General features: G+C 37.3%; 1 protein-coding gene across 8 annotated transcripts in view; it reads right to left on the bottom strand.

Moving 5' to 3' along the window:
- Positions 1-800: 800 nt before the first annotated feature.
- Positions 801-20812, bottom strand: part of SLITRK1 (SLIT and NTRK like family member 1) — a 430289-nt gene continuing 410277 nt past the window's right edge. For 7 of the 8 annotated variants that reach the window (XM_032314914.1, XM_032314915.1, XM_032314917.1 and 4 more), the window contains one exon: positions 801-5152. In XM_032314914.1, coding sequence (XP_032170805.1) covers positions 2004-4094 — 2091 coding nt within the window. In that variant the 5' untranslated portion in view covers positions 4095-5152 and the 3' untranslated portion in view covers positions 801-2003. The remainder of the gene's footprint in view (positions 5153-20812) is intronic. The other variant, XM_032314916.1, reaches the window with a different exon arrangement.

The raw sequence follows: 20812 nt of genomic DNA, 5'->3' as shown, positions 1-20812 counted from the left end.
CCATCAACATGTGTAATTTTGTTTGCTTTTTGTTCCTTAACTGCTGATAAAATAGGCTGCTTAGAAATCCCAGAGGAGTATGATTGAGGCCAGGTTACACTGGCTCATAAAATTCCAACAGTTCAATGCTTTTCTTGTTAATTACTAGGCCACAACCAGAAATCCAAATGATGGGAAAGAAACACTTCTTTAGGATAATGATTGATTTCCATAAAGATGAGTGCTTTAACAAATTTCAGTATGCAGTTGTTGGGGCGGGGAGGGTGGGTGGGCACTAATTAGTTTTACCGTTTTCAGCAGATGTTGAATTCAAAACGCCAGCAGCATCTCAAATGCCAGTCATTAGGGCTGTCTTTCATCGAAGAGTGCTGACCAATGAAATCTCCACTCTGTTTAATGAGACCGATCTAGGCAGAGTCAATTAAATCAAATCTCTACTAACATCCTTAATATATCTGCAGTGTGTGCAGCAACAGCAGAAGCAGCAGGGAAGGATTTCCTGTATTAATAAAGGGATTCACTGCCGCATAAGGAGAGGGGGAAAAAGGGGTGGGGGAGGGTATGTTGGGGAAGACCTTACTTCACCCACAGGGGAAAGCTGGAAAAGCCCGGGTGGGGATGGAGGAGGAGGGCAGCTACGTAAAGGATAAAGAGCTAAGTAAAACGATTAGAGAGAAAGCCTTGATACCGCTCTAGAAGGGATCCACCCCCAACCCCTCCCCCCCTCCCCAGGTCCCTTCCACGGCAAATCCAATTTACCAATTGCAAACTTGAAGCTGGAAAAATGTAAGGACCCAGAGTTGAAAACATTTTCACTTTAATACTGAAAAAATATGCCATTATAAAATCCTCGAATAGAATTAGTAAGTTTCACGTGCTTCCTCGGTTCTTTTTTCCTACTGTATAAGTAAGATTTACACCAGCACAGAATTGCTACCATAAGATCGCAGCCTAAGCACTAGAATGACATTAATTGGTCATGCTTAACTGCCTCAAAATCTTTTTTTTTAATAATTACACTGATACTATAATAGAAATCATGGGTACTTATTTTACATTCAGATGGAAGGCATTATTGGATATCTATAGAAAAATATTCCCCCTCAAAAAAAAAAAAAAAAACCATCACCATCAGAATAAAGGAAAGAACCCCCAAAACAACCCATAAAACTTCGCTCAACAAAATACATTTTTAACTCAGAAAATGGACTGATGATTAGCCATGCAAATGTCTTAAATAAAACCTTTACATTTTTTTTTTCACAGTAAACGTACGTACGCTCTGAACTGCCTACCGATCACAAATAATGGCGAAATGGCACTTTCTGATTATACTGTTTTGTTTATAGAAAGTTTGATACGATGGGACTTATCAGGTAAGAGGGTGGGTGCTGTGAACGTGACGCCGTCTCCAGTCGCCAAGGAGGGCAGCGTCCCTGGAGCGCGTGGTTTCCATGCGAGCCATGCAGCACTTTTTGTTTTTGTCAGAAGTCAAAGTTATTTATTTACAATACATTCATGCCTTCGTGCAACTGCCCGTCCCTGCATAGCCAACAGGGAGCCATCACGCCCCCCTCCTCACGGGGCTAATCCACAGGGGAAAAATAGATATCTATCTCTCTATATAGATGTGGGTATATGTATATATGTATAGGACCGCGGCAGCCACCCCCATCAGCTCCACCGCAGAGGGCTAGTTCTTTGAGCAGGGCCCCTGCTGGGTTTTATCAAAGGGAGCTCGCAGCAAAGAGCGATTTGGCAGCGCTCTCCCAGCTCGCCACAGTCTGCTCTTTGTTTCCAGGAGGGAGCTAAGGGGTCAAACCCTCTTACTGGAGCGAGTTCATAGTTATTTATTTACTTATGTCCATAAAGCCTTGGGGCGCGCTGGACTTGGGTCTGGGCTCCTCTGACCCCGGGGATGACAGCGGGGAGGGGACAGGTTGGTGGTGGTTGGGGGGGGGAATCGCCTCCCTCCCCACCCCCGCTCTACCCCGGTTGGGGTCTTAGTCTGAGAGCGAGTGGGAGCCACAGTCATATACTCTGTGGGCCCCATCTGCGTTGTAAGGCCCATTGTGCCAGTAGGAAGAGTCACAGACTGTCTGTAGGGAATTAATTTCGGACGCCGAGGAGTTGGCGTCCCTTCTCTTAGATCGTTTTCTATTCCTCAGGATAAACACGAGCATGCCCACTACAGTGAAGGCGGAGGTGACAAACACCAGCAGCAGTCCCGGGACCAACACCGAGATGGACACCCTGCTGGTGTCTAGATAGGAGTTGGAGTGCGTCCCGGTCTCCGCCAACCCAGTGCTGTTTTTACTGTGCGAAGTTAACGTGGGCGAGATCCTCGCGTACAGCTGGGGGCAGATCTCGTCATTGGAGAGGAGCATGAAATCCTTCCTAAAGAAGTTCACCGGCGTCTCACACTTGAGGTCGCTCATCAGCACTTCGGAACCCAGGCGTTCTGCCCATTGCTTAAAAGGCACAATGGTGCAGGAGCACTCCCAAGGGTTTCCGTGCAAGTCTATCTGGATGATGGAGGTTAACTGGTCCAGCACCCCTGCCACCGGAAGGTACATGAAGTAATTGTTGTGCAGGCTGAGCTTAGAGAGGGAGACCCCAGCGAACACGTCCACTGGTAGGGACCTCAGTAAGTTGTTATTGAGAATGAGGATCCTCAGTTTGGGCATGGCATTGAAAGTGCCAGGAAGGATGAGCTGGATTGCATTGTACTCCACGTTCAGGTACTCAAGGTTTTGCAGCCCAGCGAATTTCTCCCGGGACAGCGTGTCCAGGTAGTTGCTATCCATATACAGCCACCTGAGGTCCAAAAGGTTCTTAAAAGTGTTGTTCTCTACAGTAGCAATGTTATTGTTGCCCAGATCTAACAGAATGAGATTCTTGTAATCCACAAAGTGCGATTTTCGGATGCTATGGATCTTATTATCTCGAAGGAAAAGCTCCTGCACGTTGGAGAGTTTGGGCTTCAAATCAGCCAAACTGCTCACGTTCCGGTTGTTGCAGTTCATCTTTAAACCCGACCCCGGGATGTGGTCGCAGCTGCAGCCCCCAGGGCAGGGCAAGCCATTGGCTGGGGGTTTGTTTCTGGCGCTGCCAGTCGCTATCGCAGCAGTGGGTCTTATTTTGATCTGCCAGTTGCCTGGGATCTTTGTACCTCCGTTTGGAGCAGACCCTGGGGTGGCATGATCCTCTTGCCCATTTGTCTTGAAAGGGGTTGGCAGGGGGCCAGGAGCGAAGGTCTCTTCTTGGGCAGGGGGCGCTGGGAGACTTGAATCCACTCGGTTTTTCAAAGGACACAAGTCCTGTTCTGTGGTTTCATTGAGGTCTTTCCCCTGTAGTCTGGTGGGGGCTTCACAGACAACTCGGCCGATCAGAGCATTTTTGGGAATATTTTCCAGCCATTCTTTCAGGGAGAGGAGATCACAGGTGCAGTCCCACGGGTTATCCTCTAGCAGAATCTCGGCAATGCCAGGGATTTGCTCCAAGACTTCCTCATAGGGCAGCGTTTTCAGCCTGTTTCCCCGGAGGTCGAGGTGGGTGATGGGCACATACTGGAACACGTTGGCAGGTAGGGTGCTGATGAGATTGTCATTTAAAATGAGTACCTCCAGCTTGTTCAAGTCCTGGAAGGCCCCAGGGTCTATATCCCGTAATAAATTAAAATCGGCCTGGAGGTATTCCAGATCGTCCAGCCCCAGAAAAGTCTGCTTTCGAAAAGACTTTATCTTGTTGTTGTTGATGTGCAGCCTTTTCACCAGCTGCAGCCCCAGAAAAGCCCCAGGAACGATTTCATGCAAGCCATTGTTTTCCATGTGCAAACTAACCGCATTATAAAAGTTAGCAAACTCATTAGGGAAAAGTCGAGTGAGGGAATTACCATGCAGAAATAGATGGTAAAACTGGGAAGTCGGGGCGGTGAAACGCTGCAGACTTGTAAAGCCCTTTTTTTCACAGTCTACGTGTAGGTCCCCTTCTATCTCATTGCAGGAACAGATCTTCTCTTTACAAACGTCCCCTGTAACGTTTCCAGCGGCAAAACAAAGAGACGTCTCCAGCAACAGAATCCAAAGCAGCATTTTTAAAGCGAGCAATTCATCCCCGATCTCATCACAAAGTAACAGCGACCATCCTGCTCGCCACAGACACAATTCAAGTTCATTTAGTGCTCCAATGTCCGAACCCAGGGAAGGAGAAGAAAAGGGTTTGGGGGGGTGGGGGCGGATTCCTTCCTCCCTAACCCCCCCGCACTGCAACAACCCAGGCGCCAGTCAATAATTATATCCACAGACTATCCAGGCACGTAGTGCAAGGCAAGCAAAAAGGAAAAATAAAAAGGAGGAAAAAAAAAAAAAAAGAAAGAAAAAAAAGAAAAAGAAAGGAAGAAGAGAAAGAAAAGAAGAAAGTAGAAAAAAATAACCCCACTCCCCCTCAACCCTTTAAAATTGACAAAAGAAGTTAAATATATACATATAAATTAAAAATACACCCTTACAGAACCTGGTCTAGTGGTCCTCACTAATCAGGAAAGGAACAATGCTAGTAATTAGAAGCAAGTGCATGTTAGAGAAACAAGCAGAGGGTTTGCAGCGTAGTACAGGCGCACTGCCTGTGCATGGCTGTGCGTCGGACTGACCTTGCCTCTCTGATATAAAGCAGGGTTTTCGGCGGCTTCTGTAGCTGAGGCGGCTGATGGAGTTCTTGCTGTGGCTGCAGGTTGCCCAGAAGTCCCCCCGAGGTGCTGTCCAGTCCCCCCGGTGCTGAAATCACGCCCGACCGAGGAACTCACGCCGCCGAGCCAATGGCGCTGGAAAATTTCCGCAATCGCTGCGTTTTGTAGCTGTCCATCCTTTTCCTTTCCTTCCCTTCGGTCCTCTTCAGCTTTTTTTCTGGGCTCCGGCTCTCGGTTACTAGCTCTTCTTTTCTTTTTCTCCTCTTTATTCTGCTCTTTCAGAATTACGTGGAGGGGGTGGAGGGCGGGGGGCGAGTTTTCTGAGGGAGGGAGAGAGCGCGAGAATGGGGAGGGGGGTAGAAGAGAGTTGCTAAGAAGCTCTGCTTGTTCCAGCCTGGTGCACTCTGAAAGATCTGACACCCTCTGCTGATCTGCAGTAGCAAAAATCCATCTGGTGAGGGAATGCTGAAGGAAAAAAAAAAAATCAATCCACGTACAGGGCAAGCGTTAAAAATGTGGGCATTAAAGGCTGTCGATCCACATAGACGCTTATTTCAAATGGATTATTTAATTCTTTTTGCGTGCTGAAAACTTTACCCTTTCCTTTCCTTAACAACCTCACAGCCCCCACTACCTCCAGCGTTTGGAAAGGAGTGCTTTTAAAACATTTATTTCCCAATGGCTTGAATAAAATTAGTGTCAGGGTGTCAAGCGAACAGCAATTTGAGGTAATTATACGGCACGCCATTTTCATCGGTGCTTTAAATGCATTTCTTCCGTCTCTGCAGTACAATGTTTTATGCTATTTGATGTCTTTGAATTTTTTTTGGCATGTTGAAAGTGGTTATTTGGAACATATAGTCATATCATATATATTTTTTAAACAATATAACTGGGTATGGATTTTTTATTGCATGGTATATAATTTAGACACATACTTTTTCTTTTTTAAACTTGGCATAGAATTTTAGTCAATTTGGTCGTTGAGAGTTAGGTTTCTCTGATGATATTTCTTGGATGTTATTTAAGTCTGCAAAGTGAAAATACAATGCAATGGCTTGCGTCTTTGAATCCAGACCCTAAAGCTTTCACTGAGAACCGGAAAAGGAGGGAGGGAGCAGGAAAAAAAAAAATCCCAGTATGATTCGTGAGTGCTCTTAAATACCCACTGGCAGACTGGCACGCACACCACACACACAAACACACACACACACACACTATCTCTCTCTCTCTCTCTCTCATACACACTCACAAAGTTTCCGAATCCATATGGACGAATTTAAAATGCTTACAAGTAAATAACCAGTTGCATTTTGAGAGAGAGAGAGAGGGAAAGAGAGGGAAAGAGAGAGAGAGGTAGAGAGAGAGACAGAAAGAAACCACTGATTTCTAAGGCCCAGTGTGAATGTTATCTGCAGGTAGTGGGCAGTTTCTCTTCTCTGGGTCACTGGTGCTGGTGGAACACCCAGCTAGAGAAGGAATCATCTGGTTCCTCAAACTTAAATGGAGCTTATAAAGACCAAGTTCTAAAAACATCTGAGAAGGGAGAAAATGTGAGAATGCTGCTTGTTGGAAAAGTCAGCTGTTCTGCTGACTTTTTTTTGACAGAGTTGACACCTTTTCCATCAATATATTCCAAAACTTGAGTGCATGATTTATAGGATATTATTATTATTTCCTTTCTTCAGTAGAAGCAGAAATATGTTTACATCAGTTTCCCTTTTAATTAGGTCTTACACAGTTGGACCCCTGTTAATATGCCTACTAATAATCTGAGTAAGAGATCCAATATTCAAAGATGTGTGCATTTTGAAAAGGCTAGAGAGTTAAAGAATTCCAGGAAGGACCAAGGATGAGGAAATTCAGGAAAGTGTAGAAGAAATTTTTTTCCCTGGGTCCAGAAGCTAATTCTTAGGTGTAGGCAGTTTTCATTATCTGTATATAATATTTTCATATATTGAAATGTATTGTCTTCTGGTGAAATTCAGTAGGAGGGCATGGATGAACATTCAGTTTGGTTGTGTGTGTGTGTGAGAGAGAGAGCGAGAGAGAGAGGCCTTTTACAGACAACCTATTACTCTTCTAAAACAGTTCGGTTCTTATTTCATTTAACCCATTACTACATGCAGAAAGAGAAAGAGCTTAATCTGAAACCATGTCACAGGAAAACTGCTATGCAGTTGAGAAGTGCAGATGTACAAGAGGAGCTAACCTGAAGGGAAGGATATTCCTGTATCTTTTTAATAGGACTCAGGTCTTAAACTTCTTGGCTCCAGAAACCACCCTATGAAAGAAGGAAGCCTCATGCAGTGTCTGTGATTGATAGGGGTAGGCAAGGCTCTAAAGGAGAGAGAGAGACAAATGCTCCCTGTTTAGAAAGAAAAATATTGATGGTAATCATCTAAAATCCCACTATTAAACTTAATTGGTTACTCGTTTATTCAGCTTGCTGAATAAATACTTTATATGAAGAGACCCAAAGAACATATTTCAGCTGATTTTAAATGAACAGAATTGAGGTAACAAGCAACTGATACTCAGATTTCATCCCTGGCCCCACCCATTAAATTTTATATCTCTGTCCTCTGACTGCTTCTTGCCTCCCAAAGCACCCAACACATTAGAAAATTTACAATCAGGATTTTCTATTTCAATGTGATACAATTTTTTTTTTCAATTTTACCCTCCTCAAATAGTTTATCATCTCTGCACTCTAAGAAAAGGTCTGTGGTATGGCCAGATGAGCAACCAAATCTCAGAAGAACATTAAGGTAATATTACTCATATGAAGATATTCAATACAAAATTACAAGAACATAGACACACATGTACCTCAGCTGAAAAAGCACCCTCATTAATGAGCCCACAAAATTTTTCTTTAAAAAATAATTTTTGTAATAAATGTATTTCAGAGAAGTAAAGCAGTCTGGAATAGCATATCCATCCCTCTAAAGGCTAACTCCTCAGGTATAACAGTAAATTTCTTGATAGGAAATTAAAAAAAATATGACAATGTGTATGCGATCTAAACATTTCTAATGCCTTAGGGAAACATATCTTAGGCATGAACTCTTTTTAAAAGGGTTCTACTATATCTATTTGAGCTCAAGTGAACTACTTCAATTGCTTTGCCTCTCATAACAGATGATCTCAGGAGCCTGAGATAAAGGATACTCCAGATGATGATGAGAATTGATAATATTTGCTCAGGGCTGTAGTTTTGTTTCTAGGCTGTGGCCAGAAGGATTTCAACTGTATCATTAAATGTTCATATTTTCTTATTCTTCCTCAAACAGGTTCATCGATCAAGTGACAAAAGTTAGCTGTACATATCGCACAGAATCATTACAATTAAAAATAGGATTACCAGTTTATTATCTATTTCCCCGAAGTGGGATCAAATTTCCCAATGTTTCCATATGTGCACTACATATTTAAAATGGAAGACTAGAAAACATAACTGTTAATTTATTTCCTTATTTATCCTGCACAATTTTAAAAGTGTTCAGTTTTAATTTTTAATTTTAAAATACCTTTTAAGAAACACAAAATTATATATAGAAAGCCCATCTTTAGCCTTCCTCCATGCTTTTTATTCCAGAAAGAACTACAGAAAACTTGTGTATAGTCATTTTGATAGTATTCCTCTATTTTATAGATGTGGAGACTGAAACTGAGGAGTACTGAGTAATTTACCAAAATTGAATAATAATAGTTGACTTTGCCAAAAGTGACAGCTACACACAAATAAGCTAAACTTTTATTCTCACTCTTAAGTCCTTATTTGCTCTAAATGTTGTTACTTTAGTTAATCTGTTCATGCGTTAGTTTCTTACTAGTAGATTAATTCATTGAAATTTTTGGTCCCTTCAGGCTGTGTTTTCTAAATCTAAAATCGTTAAAAATTTCAGAAAAGTACCAATGTCTCTTGCTTCCTTAGACTTTTCACATTTGGACTTGGAATGTTTTATTAAGGTATTTGCATAGTCACTAGGGTTTGAAACCAAGAATAAATGTAATAAGCACTGTAGAATAGAATTCATTAGTGCTGAGTTTAATCTACTACTCTCCTTTCCTATGTTTCACAATATAAAGGGGTTGCTGGAATTCTTCCTTCTGTGATAACAACTGTTAATTCAGAGATGAGAATATAAAACAATTATACCTGGAAACTAACATGCTTAGAATGCAAGATTTCCACCTATTTCTTTTTATTTTCTTTTTGTATGATTGTAAATAATTTTCTGGGAGTGGAGTGCCAAGACAATTATCACATTATGTGACTTCTGAAGGCAAAGCCATACGATATATGTTGAAAATATTTTCTTAGTTATTTGTCAAAATGTAGCTTTTATTTAAAAGGAAATAAACAGTGAACTAAGTAGAACATATAAAAATACTCTTACAGGGGCACATGACTGGCTCAGTTGGTTAAGCAGTTAACTCTTGATTTTTGGCTCAGACCAAGATCTCAGGGTGGTAAGAGCACTACCCTGGGCTCCACACTGGGCATGAAGCCTGCTTAAGATTCTCTGCTTATTCTCCCTTTGTCCCTCCCCAACCCCTGGCGCAGGCACGAGCACTCTCTCTCAAAAAAAAAAAAAAAAAAAAAAAACACCAAAAAGCCAAAAAACCAAACAAAAAAAAAACTTTCACATTTTTACTTGTGTCCTGAACTATTATTTTTTATGTTTATATTACTTTAAATTTATATTGCTTTGGGTCATATGTTTGGTTATCTTTTTTTTTTTTTAAGATTTTATTTATTTGACAGACAGAGATCACAAGTAGGCAGAGAAGCAGGCAGAGGAGGAAGCAGGTTCCCTGCTGAGCAGAGAGCCTGATGCGGGACTAGATGCCCAGACTCTGGGATCATAACCTAAGCTGAAGGCAGAGGCTTAACCCACTGAGCCACCCAGGAGCCCTATGTTTGGTTATCTTTGATAGGAACTGATTTTTCTTATTAAGACTCATTGTCTAATAAACCTGATATGAATCACTACTTTGAACATATTGAGGAGAATACTGATCAAATATATAAATTTGTATATAGGGAAATCCTAATTTATTTTTTCTAAATTCTAATTTAAATTCTTTTTTTAAATTTAACATAAATCAAGCAAACAAAGATCTGCCTGAAAAGGGTAACACACTTAGGTATATATAGTTGACTCTTGAACAACCCTTTGCACAGTTGAAAATCCTTGTATAACTTTTGACTCCCTCAAAATTTAACTACTAATAGCCTACTGTTGACCAGACCTCTTATCAATAAACAGTTGATTAATACATGTTGATTAATACATGTATATGTATTTTATACTGTATCTTACTGTAAAGTAAGCTAGAGAAAAGATATGTTATTAAGAAAATCATAATAAAAGAAAATACATTTATAGTAATATAGTGTATCTAACATAAGAAATCTGTATAATGGTGGGACATCAGTTCAAATCCAGGTTTTTCAAGAGTCAATGGTATAAAACTATGCATTATACTACAATGAAATGAAAACATATATATGCACAATTGTTAATATTAATTGGTGCTTTAATAAAATTGGTTAATAATTGTTAAAAAAATTCAACTGAGTAAATTTTAATGATCTTACTGGCTTTACTCAATGATTCATGAACTGGGCAGCATTCTATCTAGCAGGTAGTGAAGTGATCTGAGGAGCTGTACAAAATGAAAGACTTTTATAGGCAGAAGGGAACAGGAACAAGGAAACTGTACTAGCAAAAATCAGATTGGTTGTGGCAAGGTCACTTTTCTCAGAACATGGCAGGGGTCTCTAGGGCAGATTACCTCATTGGGGGGATTTAAGATTCCACTTCTGGGAGAGCCCAAACTAATTATGTCTTAGTTTGGTGATGCAGGGCTTAGCATAAGCAACTCCATTTTGGGTCTGTTGTGTTGTTTTTAACAGAACCTATTCTACTTTTTAAAATTTGTCTAACAAGACCCTGCAGATACTTACAGATAAAGAATTCTGTTTTTGTTTCCTACAAAGAATGTATTACATTTTGAGATAAAGCAATACATGTTACTTGTATAGATTTTAGAAAACAATGAAAACAACAGCAAAAAAGTGAAATAAAATATACAGAATTCTAACAGAATTCTGTTAGAAATTAGTATAAACACACACATATTTTGCAATATATTTTTTGCACTTAACATTTATTTGCTAACAAATAAATAAATTTCCTTGTTATTAAATGGCCGCTATTATATATTAGAGGCTGAATTCCTATGAATGACCTAGAATAATTCTTTGAACTACTTCACATTGTTGGGTTCTTACCAAAATATTTGCTTTCATAAGTAATGCTGCAAAGAACAACCTTGCACATAGATCACTGTGAACATTATTATTTATTTTATTACAGATTCCTATAAGTAGAATTGCCAGGTCAAAGTGTAAGAAAAATATTAAGACTTTTGATGCAAACTGACAAGCTGCTTACTCAAAAATTTTGCCAGTTTATATTCTACCAGCAGTAGATGAGATCTGCTATTTTCTTAAACCCCTGCCAACATTATTTATCATTATTTAAAATATTTTCCAATTGGTCAGTACTTTTTAAAGTAAAACCAATGCTGACCCATTTACTTGAGCAAATAGTTTTCAATTTATGATTACTTATTGAGTATATTGTTTGCTTTCTCATTCTTTTTCAAATTTTAAGATATATTTTAGCTTAAAATTACTTCTGTGAGTCCTTCCCAGACAAAGCCACCTATGTGTCTGAGTCCCTTTCACCTTACTGGATTAAGTATAGTATCTAGTAAGTTGTATATTCTTTTAAAAATTGTTTGTAGCAATGATTCCTCACTAAGATGGACTATGCTTGAAGACAGAGCTCAAACCCTTTTATATTTTTATATCTGTCACCTAGCAAGAGTACTGGGTGCCTAATACATATGGTATGTACACTTCATCAGTGAAATAAAGCAGTATGTGAGTAGTGATGAACTGAATAGGACAGACCATAAGAGTCAGAAAGCTCAGAGACAGGATTAATTCACAAACTAGTTACCTGGGAAAGTGATACAATCTGTGAGTTATTTAGGTACATTTTTAGGTTTCATGTTTTCCATGCATTATGTGCATTTCACATATTTTTTCCTGTATTATCATGCATACATTTATGAAATTCTTTTATTCTCAAGAAAATGAGTTTTTAGATACATTTTGTGTATCCCGTAAGAGTTAGTACAGTACCATGCACCTGGATGACAATAAATGTATGACAATAAATGTGGGACGCATTGCTGCTTTTGTGAGAGTAAGTGGCTTGTGAAATTAGCTGTTGTGAATATAAAAGATTAAAAAATCATGAAAGTCTGTAGACCCAGTGAGGTCAACTTCTCAGATTATTGATCAGATTTTAAAAATATATAGAAACGAAGTATTATTTGCTATTCTGTTAGTCTTTTCAGAGTTACAGCAAAATCTTAAAGAAGCTAAATTATCTTTTCTTTTCCTCTTGTTTTCTTTTATAAAATCTTTTCTTTGTCTTTCTCCTTGTCCCACTAGTTGTGTTATTATTTTGTCATATACATTACTATGTCTTCCTTGGGACTTATTTCAAGACAAAATTTGACCATCTGTCTTTCAAGTGTTTATTTGATGTCAAGATGATACACTATTTAAAAAATATATTATACCCATATTCGGTTTCATCAGTTTAAAAAAAGTGTTAAAATCATTAATTTATTTTTACACACACACACACACACACATGCACACTCACCACACACAAACACGTATACGCTGCAAGCATAATGTATCATTTTCTACCTACTGCATACAAAACACCAGAATACAAAATTATAAGATGGACAATACCACAACTTACATTCTCACTCTTGATTCTTGATATACAATATCTTGATCCAGAGAAATAAATGTCTAAAAGTAAAATCACATGCACTATTGCAAACCAGGTAAAGAAATGCATTTAAGAGAGGCGAGGTCTTTTTATGATGGCCATTAAAATTACATCACATAGATGGCTAGTGTCTAATCAGATGGCTAGAGTTTAATTAAAGGGGTGGATTAAAAAGGTCAACGCCATCTTTTTTAGATTTCTGCACAAGCACTATGTATTAGTAACTAATTTTGATTTCAATATTATGAAAAATGGAAATCTTATAGGACATTAAATTGCCCAAGGAAAAGGGATTAAATATTATTTATTAAATTAGAAAACATGTTATTTTCTAATCAGTTGGAATTGGCAGTTCTTGCATTTATGGTAACTATTAGGCTGTGAAAAAGCATTATCTCACATGAGCAGTTGCCTAGAGCAGTGAAAATATCATGTGCTTTGGCATCAAACTCAGGAAATCATACTTTGCTATATACTGTGCTTATGGGGGAATCTCTTACTCCATTCCTGATACTAGTCAAATTCCCACCGTTTAAGTCTTATTTAGAGATAAACCACATATATTATCATAAGTGATAAAAACATTAGGCACCCATTTTCCCAGATCTCCAGGTAGCTAGGGAAGATCATATGACTCGGTCTGGCCAATCAGACTCACGTGTCTGGATGTTGAAATTAGACCTGTTGACACGTTGGAAAATTAGTGAAAGAATTACTTCTGGCTGCAGTAGCAATGGCAGTAATGAGAATATCCTCCACAGCTGCGGCAGGGAACATCTCAGGGTCCAAGGTTGGAGAAGGCATTGTTGCAAGCTTTTTGCTGCTGGATAGAGCACTGGCAGTACCATCCTCAGCAGAGGAGTGCTACAGCAGAATTCCAACCAATTTTGATTATGGGGCCACTTTCCTTCCTGCACAGGTACCCAACCTGGTTCTCTGATTTTTCCAGAAATTCTGGGAGCTACTCATTTACCTTTCTCTACATGGTTTTTCTGCCTGAGTAAATCAGGAAATCAGACTGATCTGAAGTGAGATGAACTGATTAACTACACCTTCTTATTCTTCTAGGGAAGTCCTGGTTTGTGTTGGTTATTACCCCCAAATTCTACCAATCCTTTTTCTAACGCTCGTTTATCAAAAAAAATTGTACAATTGGGCGCCTGGGTGGCTCAGTGGGTTAAGCCGCTGCCTTCGGCTCAGGTCATGATCTCAGGGTCCTGGGATCGAGTCCCGCATCGGGCTCTCTGCTCAGCAGGGAGCCTGCTTCCTCCCCTCTCTCTCTCTGTCTGCCTCTCTGCCTACTTGTGATCTCTCTCTGTCGAATAAGTAAATAAAATCTTTAAAAAAAAAAAAGTAGGTAATTTGGGGCTATTTTGACCCAAAGATGGTTCAGGGTTTCAGGCTATGATGGGACAGGCATGCAGAACAGGAATTTAAACTTTGCAATCACGTTTGAAAACCCACAGTGTCATTGCGAAAGTGACATTTGGAAATAAGGCTCTATGCCTAGTAGGTAGGTTGTTTTAACTTTGTGGCCGTTTGGTCATATATTCAATTGTTACATTGAAGGTAACAGAAGGTAAGCTGATGTTGACATATGATGCTGCATGGCTTGCGTAATTCCCTTGAGAGAATTTTGTTATTTCTCATTCTACTTGTGTCCCTGCAGCTAGGCTAACTAGCTACATTTCTGTTTCTTCTTGAACAAGCCATTTATTAAACATACTTACAGCCATTCATTAAACATATTTATAAATTTCCAATTACTTCAAGCTTAAATTAATATCTAAATTGCAGTGAGGTATCTTTTTCCTGGGATATGTTGCTTTGTTCAAAGCCTTTGTCCTCTAAGGCTATCACTTAGCTTAGGATGTGATGTCATATCTAGTACCTTTCTAATATAAGTTAATATAAACAAGTATATGTACCAATACATACATACACACAGATGTAAGTATACATGCATATGTTTGTGTGTGTTAATATGCTTTCTGAAGTGTGGTTTTCTGTCTCTAGCTGGTTGTTTCCAATAAGTATGAATTTTGGAAATGTGACTAATTTTATTTATCATCATTTGTTTATTATTTTAGTCCAATTAAGTTGGAATAACTTATTTTTGAGAACATAAGATTCTGTATAAAAAATGGACAATTTCTATCCTTTGTCTATAATCCTTATAATATTCTCTTTCTGCCTTCCTTTTTTTACTTACTCCTCTTTTCAGTATGGCACAGCTTGAAATTATCATGCTAAAAAAATTTCATTGACTGGCTTGGAAAATATATGTGCATAGATTATTTCAAATACAATGAAAACCTTTAAATAAAGAAAGCAAATTTAATAGCTATGTCAGAAATTATTACATTAGATACTAGATTTGCATTTTAAAACTCATTCAGTAACTTGTTTTCTTGAAAAAGATTTTTTTTGTAGAATAGGTTCTAACTAAAGGTAGATTTAACAAAAGTTTGTTTTACAGTAACTTTCTAAAATGCCTTTGTACACAGCCATTGATTTTTACATATCACTGTAATTGACCTCAAAGTGCTTGAATCTAGTTGGATTTAGCTTAATTTGTTACCTTATTTGTAATCTTTTTGAATTTAACTACTTTCAATTGTTTATTTGTGAGCATACAATCTGCATAAAAATAACTGTCTTTGAAAAATATGGCTACAATAAATTGTAAATATTGTCCCTTTGATTTAGGATCTAAGTGGAAATAATAATTAAAATAAATACACAATAAAAATTTCTTACACTTTAATGCCTCTCGTCTTTGGAACTGTAATAAATGTTACTAATTTGAAATAAAAATATCTTACTGATAATTATCAAATATTCTAACCCCTTTTGAAATTGGAAATAAATATATTAATTAAAGCATAATACATTAAAAACATATAATTTTGCTCATGCTTTTAATCCTTTATTTACATCTAAAAATAAGTAGTGGTAATAACTTATTTGAAATTTTTATAGCTGTACTTGTTTTCAGTTCTTATTTTAAAAGAACACCTTTAAGAAACTCTCTAGAAGATGATTATTTAGCACAGTATTGTATTTATTTTATTTATAGTTTTACCAGTTCAGCAAAATTTTGTCCTTTGCTTGATAAATTAGTTCTAGTTAAACTAAGTATATAGCTTCAAACTCTAAATGACTGGGTTTATTGTACTGTTTCTTTAAAAAATTTTTTTTTTATTTTTTTATTTGAGAGAGAAAGAGAGAGAATACAAATGAGAGAAAGCACAAGCCTAGTGAAGGGCAGAGGGAGAAGCAGACTCCCTGCTGAGCGGGGAGCCTGATGTGGGACTCCATCCTAGGACTCTGGGCTCATGACCTGAACTGAAGCAGATTCTCATTTGGCTGAGCCACCCAGGTGCCCCTATACTATTGTTTCTTAACTTTTTTTTTTTTTAAACCATTTTATTTCCAACCCTAAAGCCTTTTCAGACTTCTTTTTCTCCTAATCCTGCACCCATGAAATTTTCATAACAGAGATTCTATATATCCTATTTGTCCTGTGGCCCTATAGAGGTTCAAAAACCATTGTAATATCTAACAGTCTGTCACTCCAATTTTTTGGAGTCTATTTTTCCCCTTTTGGGTGAAATCACTCTCACTGAAAATGTATGATCTATTCCTAGATTTGCCACTTGTTTAGTAACATATTTACAATTCTTGGTGTTGCTGATGAAAGACTTGCTGATAGTCACTACCAGCACACAGAATATGTTAATAGCATTAGGAGACAGCACATAACATTTTGTCTCTGAGGTGGTCGTGAAAAATCAAAATCAAATGTCATATTTCAGTGAAATGTTTCTAAGGGAAATCAACCGGATGCAAAAATCCGCTTTCCATAAATTACAGTTTGCTTCACAGATCTTAAACATCTGCAAGCATGTCAATCAAAAGACATGTTGAAATTGCTCTCCCAATCTATGCAAAGGAGATTTTTTTTTTCTTTTTTCATTTTAGTCTTATTACAACTAGTACCAGCACACATGTCTCTGGCAAATGGTTTGCTGCACTAGCTCCCCTGCTGTCAATGTCAATTATCAACCATGTCAGGTCTTGTGGTTTGGCCAGGCTAGAGGATGGAAAAGCCACTACCCTAGAACCCGATTCCCTCACCAATGGCATGAAGAGGAGGGGAGCAAATCAATAAATCTATGGCAGAATAAATGGTCTTGTTTTAAAATCTATTTTTAAAATGCCATCAATTACAACACAAAACCATGGGAAGCAGTAGGACCTATAAATAGGTATAGTTTGTATTTTGCATGATAAGAATCAAATTTTATATATATATATTTTATATATATATTTATATATATATAATATATATATAAAATATATATATAAAATTTGGTAAATGGTCATCACATCATATTTAAAATATTTAAAGGCATAAAAATATAAATAAATATAGAGGTTTTTCTTAATATGGTATCATTTCACTCTGATCTTTGGCTCTGGATTCTTCTCATTCTGTTTTATTGGATTGGAGGTAATGCAATTACCTTTTCTGAAGCAATGCAGAAGTGGTACACAATTTGTATTATCTATAAGATAAATACTAGATCTTCAGATTTGATAATGATGGAAGCAAAATCAAAATCCAATAACAGTGCAGAATTGAGGAGAGTTTCACCAAAATTATGCTCCCAGGATAACACATCTATTGAAATTTGAGTTTTTACACATTAGCTACATCCTCCCAGTGGATCGATTATTGAACAAAATAATTGTTGCAGTTCAGTGCCCAGGAAGAGTAAACATACTTCTAATGCACTTTTTAAATTTCCCATGTGTGTATATCAAATATGATAATGTGGGAGAGCTTGCTATATTCCAAAGTACCATAAAAATGGGATCCACTTTGGCTAGATATTCAACTCCTTGAAAAAAGGGATTGTGTCATGTTTATCTTTGTATTTCCAGCATCTGGCAGAGGGCCTGGCACAGTGCATCTGTACAGAGTTAAGCAATTAATTAATGGCATGCCTGGTGCCACAAAGGATTTGTGGTAGTTTATAGGAAATATATACAATAAAATAGCAAAATACAGACATATCTGTAGGGAGAAAACAAGTTGGAAAAAGCCATCAGGACTGAACCTGAAGACTGTAGGTCCTAAGAAGCATTTTGATTATGCATTTTTTCCTGAGTATTATGGTGTCCAAAAGAAAACAGAAAATAACACTTTTGCTAGTTGATAAGGGCATGCTTATAGGTAAAGTGCATTCACATCTGCAGAATTACTTATGGGATGTCCAACTGATAGAATTGCTGTGAATTTTTTTTTCTCTTTTTACACTTAACCAGTACAATAGCATAATAAAAAAAAGTTATACTTGTATGTTATTAATCACCACAGCTCATGCTCTGTTCTTTTAACCAAGCATTTTTTCCTTTCCAATAGTCTATTTCCATTTATAAATATGTGCACTTAGTACAAGGTATTTTTCAATATCATTTAGTGGGTGGCCAAATTCTGAAAGTAAATACTATATGGAGAGCTACTTTGTAATATGGGGATAAAACTGTGGTTCCCTTAAGAAAACCTTATTTTTTGAGAAGTACTGAATTTAAGTGGATATTTTCAGTGTAAGTTTTTGTATAGAAGACACTGAAATATGGTGATATTGTGAATGACTTAATAACTCCTTGGAGAAAATACAGGAATGAGTTTTTAAGGCTGTTCCTGTAATAGCTTTTGGTGAAATAACACTACTGCACTCAAATAATTTGATAGGGTTCCAAGACCAAATAATCTATGTACAAACTACTTGATTGCATGGCTTAATCCATGTTTAAATCCTTAATTGTCTGCAAAGATAAATGGACTCTGTATGCTTCATAAACTCCTTCCAAGTAACATTATAGTATCTGTCAGTCTGCTTTTTATAAAAGGTTAAGAAGCTTAAAAAATGCTCATAACTGTTTGTGCCATGAATGATGATAAATTTGAAATATTTCGAGAGCTGGGTGAAAAACACAAATGCCAATGCCTTCAGAAATAATACTTTAGAAGCAATACTTATCTTCTTACTTATATGAAACAATGTTTTGATGTGGACCATTGAAATTTTTTATCATTGTATATATTGAAGTTTGCATTAATAAATGAGTGAGAGCAAAAAGAAAAGGAGAAAGGGGCTTTTTTTTTTTTTTTTTTTTTTTTTTTTTAAGAGGAAAAGAGAGAAAGAGAGGGAGAGAGGAATGGGAGGGGCGGGGAAGAGAGAAACCCAGGCAGGGTCCACACATAGCACAGAGCCTAAATCTGGGCTGGATCTCAATACCCTAAGATTATGACCTGAGGAGAAATCAAGAGTCAGATACTTAACTGGCAGAGCCACCCAGGTGCCTCAGAAAGGGAAGTTTTCTAATATTAGCTGAGTACTCACCACCAGTATGTCTTTTCTTCACATAGATTTCAAAATATCTGTCTGTGTTAAGAACTGAAAAGATGATACGAATAGAAGACAAAGGAGTAGTTTTCAATCTTAGCCAACTATTGAAATGTAAAGTATAAGACACTATCAAATTAAAAGTGCTAAAAAATTTTTTTAAAAAGTGCCAAAACCAATCAAAAGAGATAGAAGAGAATTGAGATATCAAAGAATACTAATTAATGCTTAAAGATAAATTTAATCACTGCATTTTGCAGCTCAAAAAATAGAAGAGGAACAATTTATCAGTTGCACAATCTCTGCCCTGTCCATTTCATGTCTATACTCTGAAGATTAAGGGAAGTGATGGACACAAAAGAATGTTGTAAACTGTGAATCACTGTCTTTGTTATCTAAGTGGCCATTATTTTACTTGTTTTTTACTGTTTGTAAAATATTTAAAAAAATGTGTGACTATGTATTCTTATATCATGGAGTATTTATGTTTGCTAGGATCATGGTGAAAATACAGTGACTATAGTTAACAATAGCTATCATGCATTTAAAAATTTGTTCGGGGTAGGACACCACCAAGGTAGCTCAGTTGGTTCAGTGTCTGCCTTTGGCTCAGGTCATGATTCTAGGGTCCTGGGATCCAGCCCAGCCTCAGCCTTCTTGCTCAGCGGGGAGCCTGCTTCTCCCTCTGTCTGCTGTTCTCCTTGCTTATACTCTCTCTCTGACAAATAAATAAGTTAAATATTTTTTAAAAATTTGTTGAGGGTAGATTTCACGTTAAGTGTTCTTAGTCTAGCCCCTCCAACATAAACAGAAACAAAGGGACACAAGCAAGCTTTTGGAAGTAATGGATATATTTATTACCCTGTATATCTGATTGTGGTGATGGTAACATAAGTGTATAAATATGTCCAAACTCATCAAATTGTATACATTAATTATATGTCACTTTTTGTATACTGATTGAATTTCAATAAATTTGGGGAGGATGGGACCTGTCAAAATAGTATCAAAAGTCGAACATGAGACTCAGAGAAAAGCTTGCAAAACATTAGTTCCTTTTTTTTTTTAGTGCTTACTCCCCAATAAATCTAAGTGTAAACTACTAGAATCCATAGAACAAATTTCCATTTCTGTCTCATGATAGTTATCAACATAGGTATGCCCGATGTTCCATTATAAATTATAAACAGAATTTATGTACATATGTATATATGTGTGTATGTGTATGCATATGTATGTACATAGTTCAGTACTCAGAATAATGATATGGTGGATACAATGGTATGAGTGGCAATAACAAAGTTTGTTCACTAATTATTCCCTGAAATTTATACTTTTATAGGTACACAAATTATGATAAACATGTCACGCCACCTTAAAGACCAGCTTATTAGGCTAAGACCTGTACAGATACCATTAGAGTAGTATCGTGGCAAGAAACTTAAAAACAAAAGAAAAGCATTAGAAACGGAGCAAAATAAAAGGACACTCACAGAGTAAAATGTATTGGCAAAATTCTTCACATCCAAGAATGTTAAGGGGAAAAGTGAGTCCTGGGAAGCACATCCACTTACATGCTTTTTAATTCTGATTTTATGCTCATCAAAAGACCTTCTGACTGCTATATGTCCTCCCCAGACATTCCCATGGAAAACAGGAATAAACAGAGTAGATACTCAAGATAAATTTTTAAACAAAAAAATGGATGACCATTGCAATTCTGGATTAACTCCTCTGAACTTTTTCACTTTATATCTTTGCTACTTATGGGTCTACAAATTATAAATTTCCTTTTATTAGAATTACTT

The sequence above is a fragment of the Mustela erminea genome, chromosome 15 (assembly GCF_009829155.1).
Source record: "Mustela erminea isolate mMusErm1 chromosome 15, mMusErm1.Pri, whole genome shotgun sequence".
In the NCBI taxonomy this organism is placed as follows: Eukaryota; Metazoa; Chordata; class Mammalia; order Carnivora; family Mustelidae; genus Mustela; species Mustela erminea.
The sequence above is the reverse complement of the archived record's forward strand: the minus strand, read 5'-3'. Positions and strand labels throughout refer to the sequence as shown.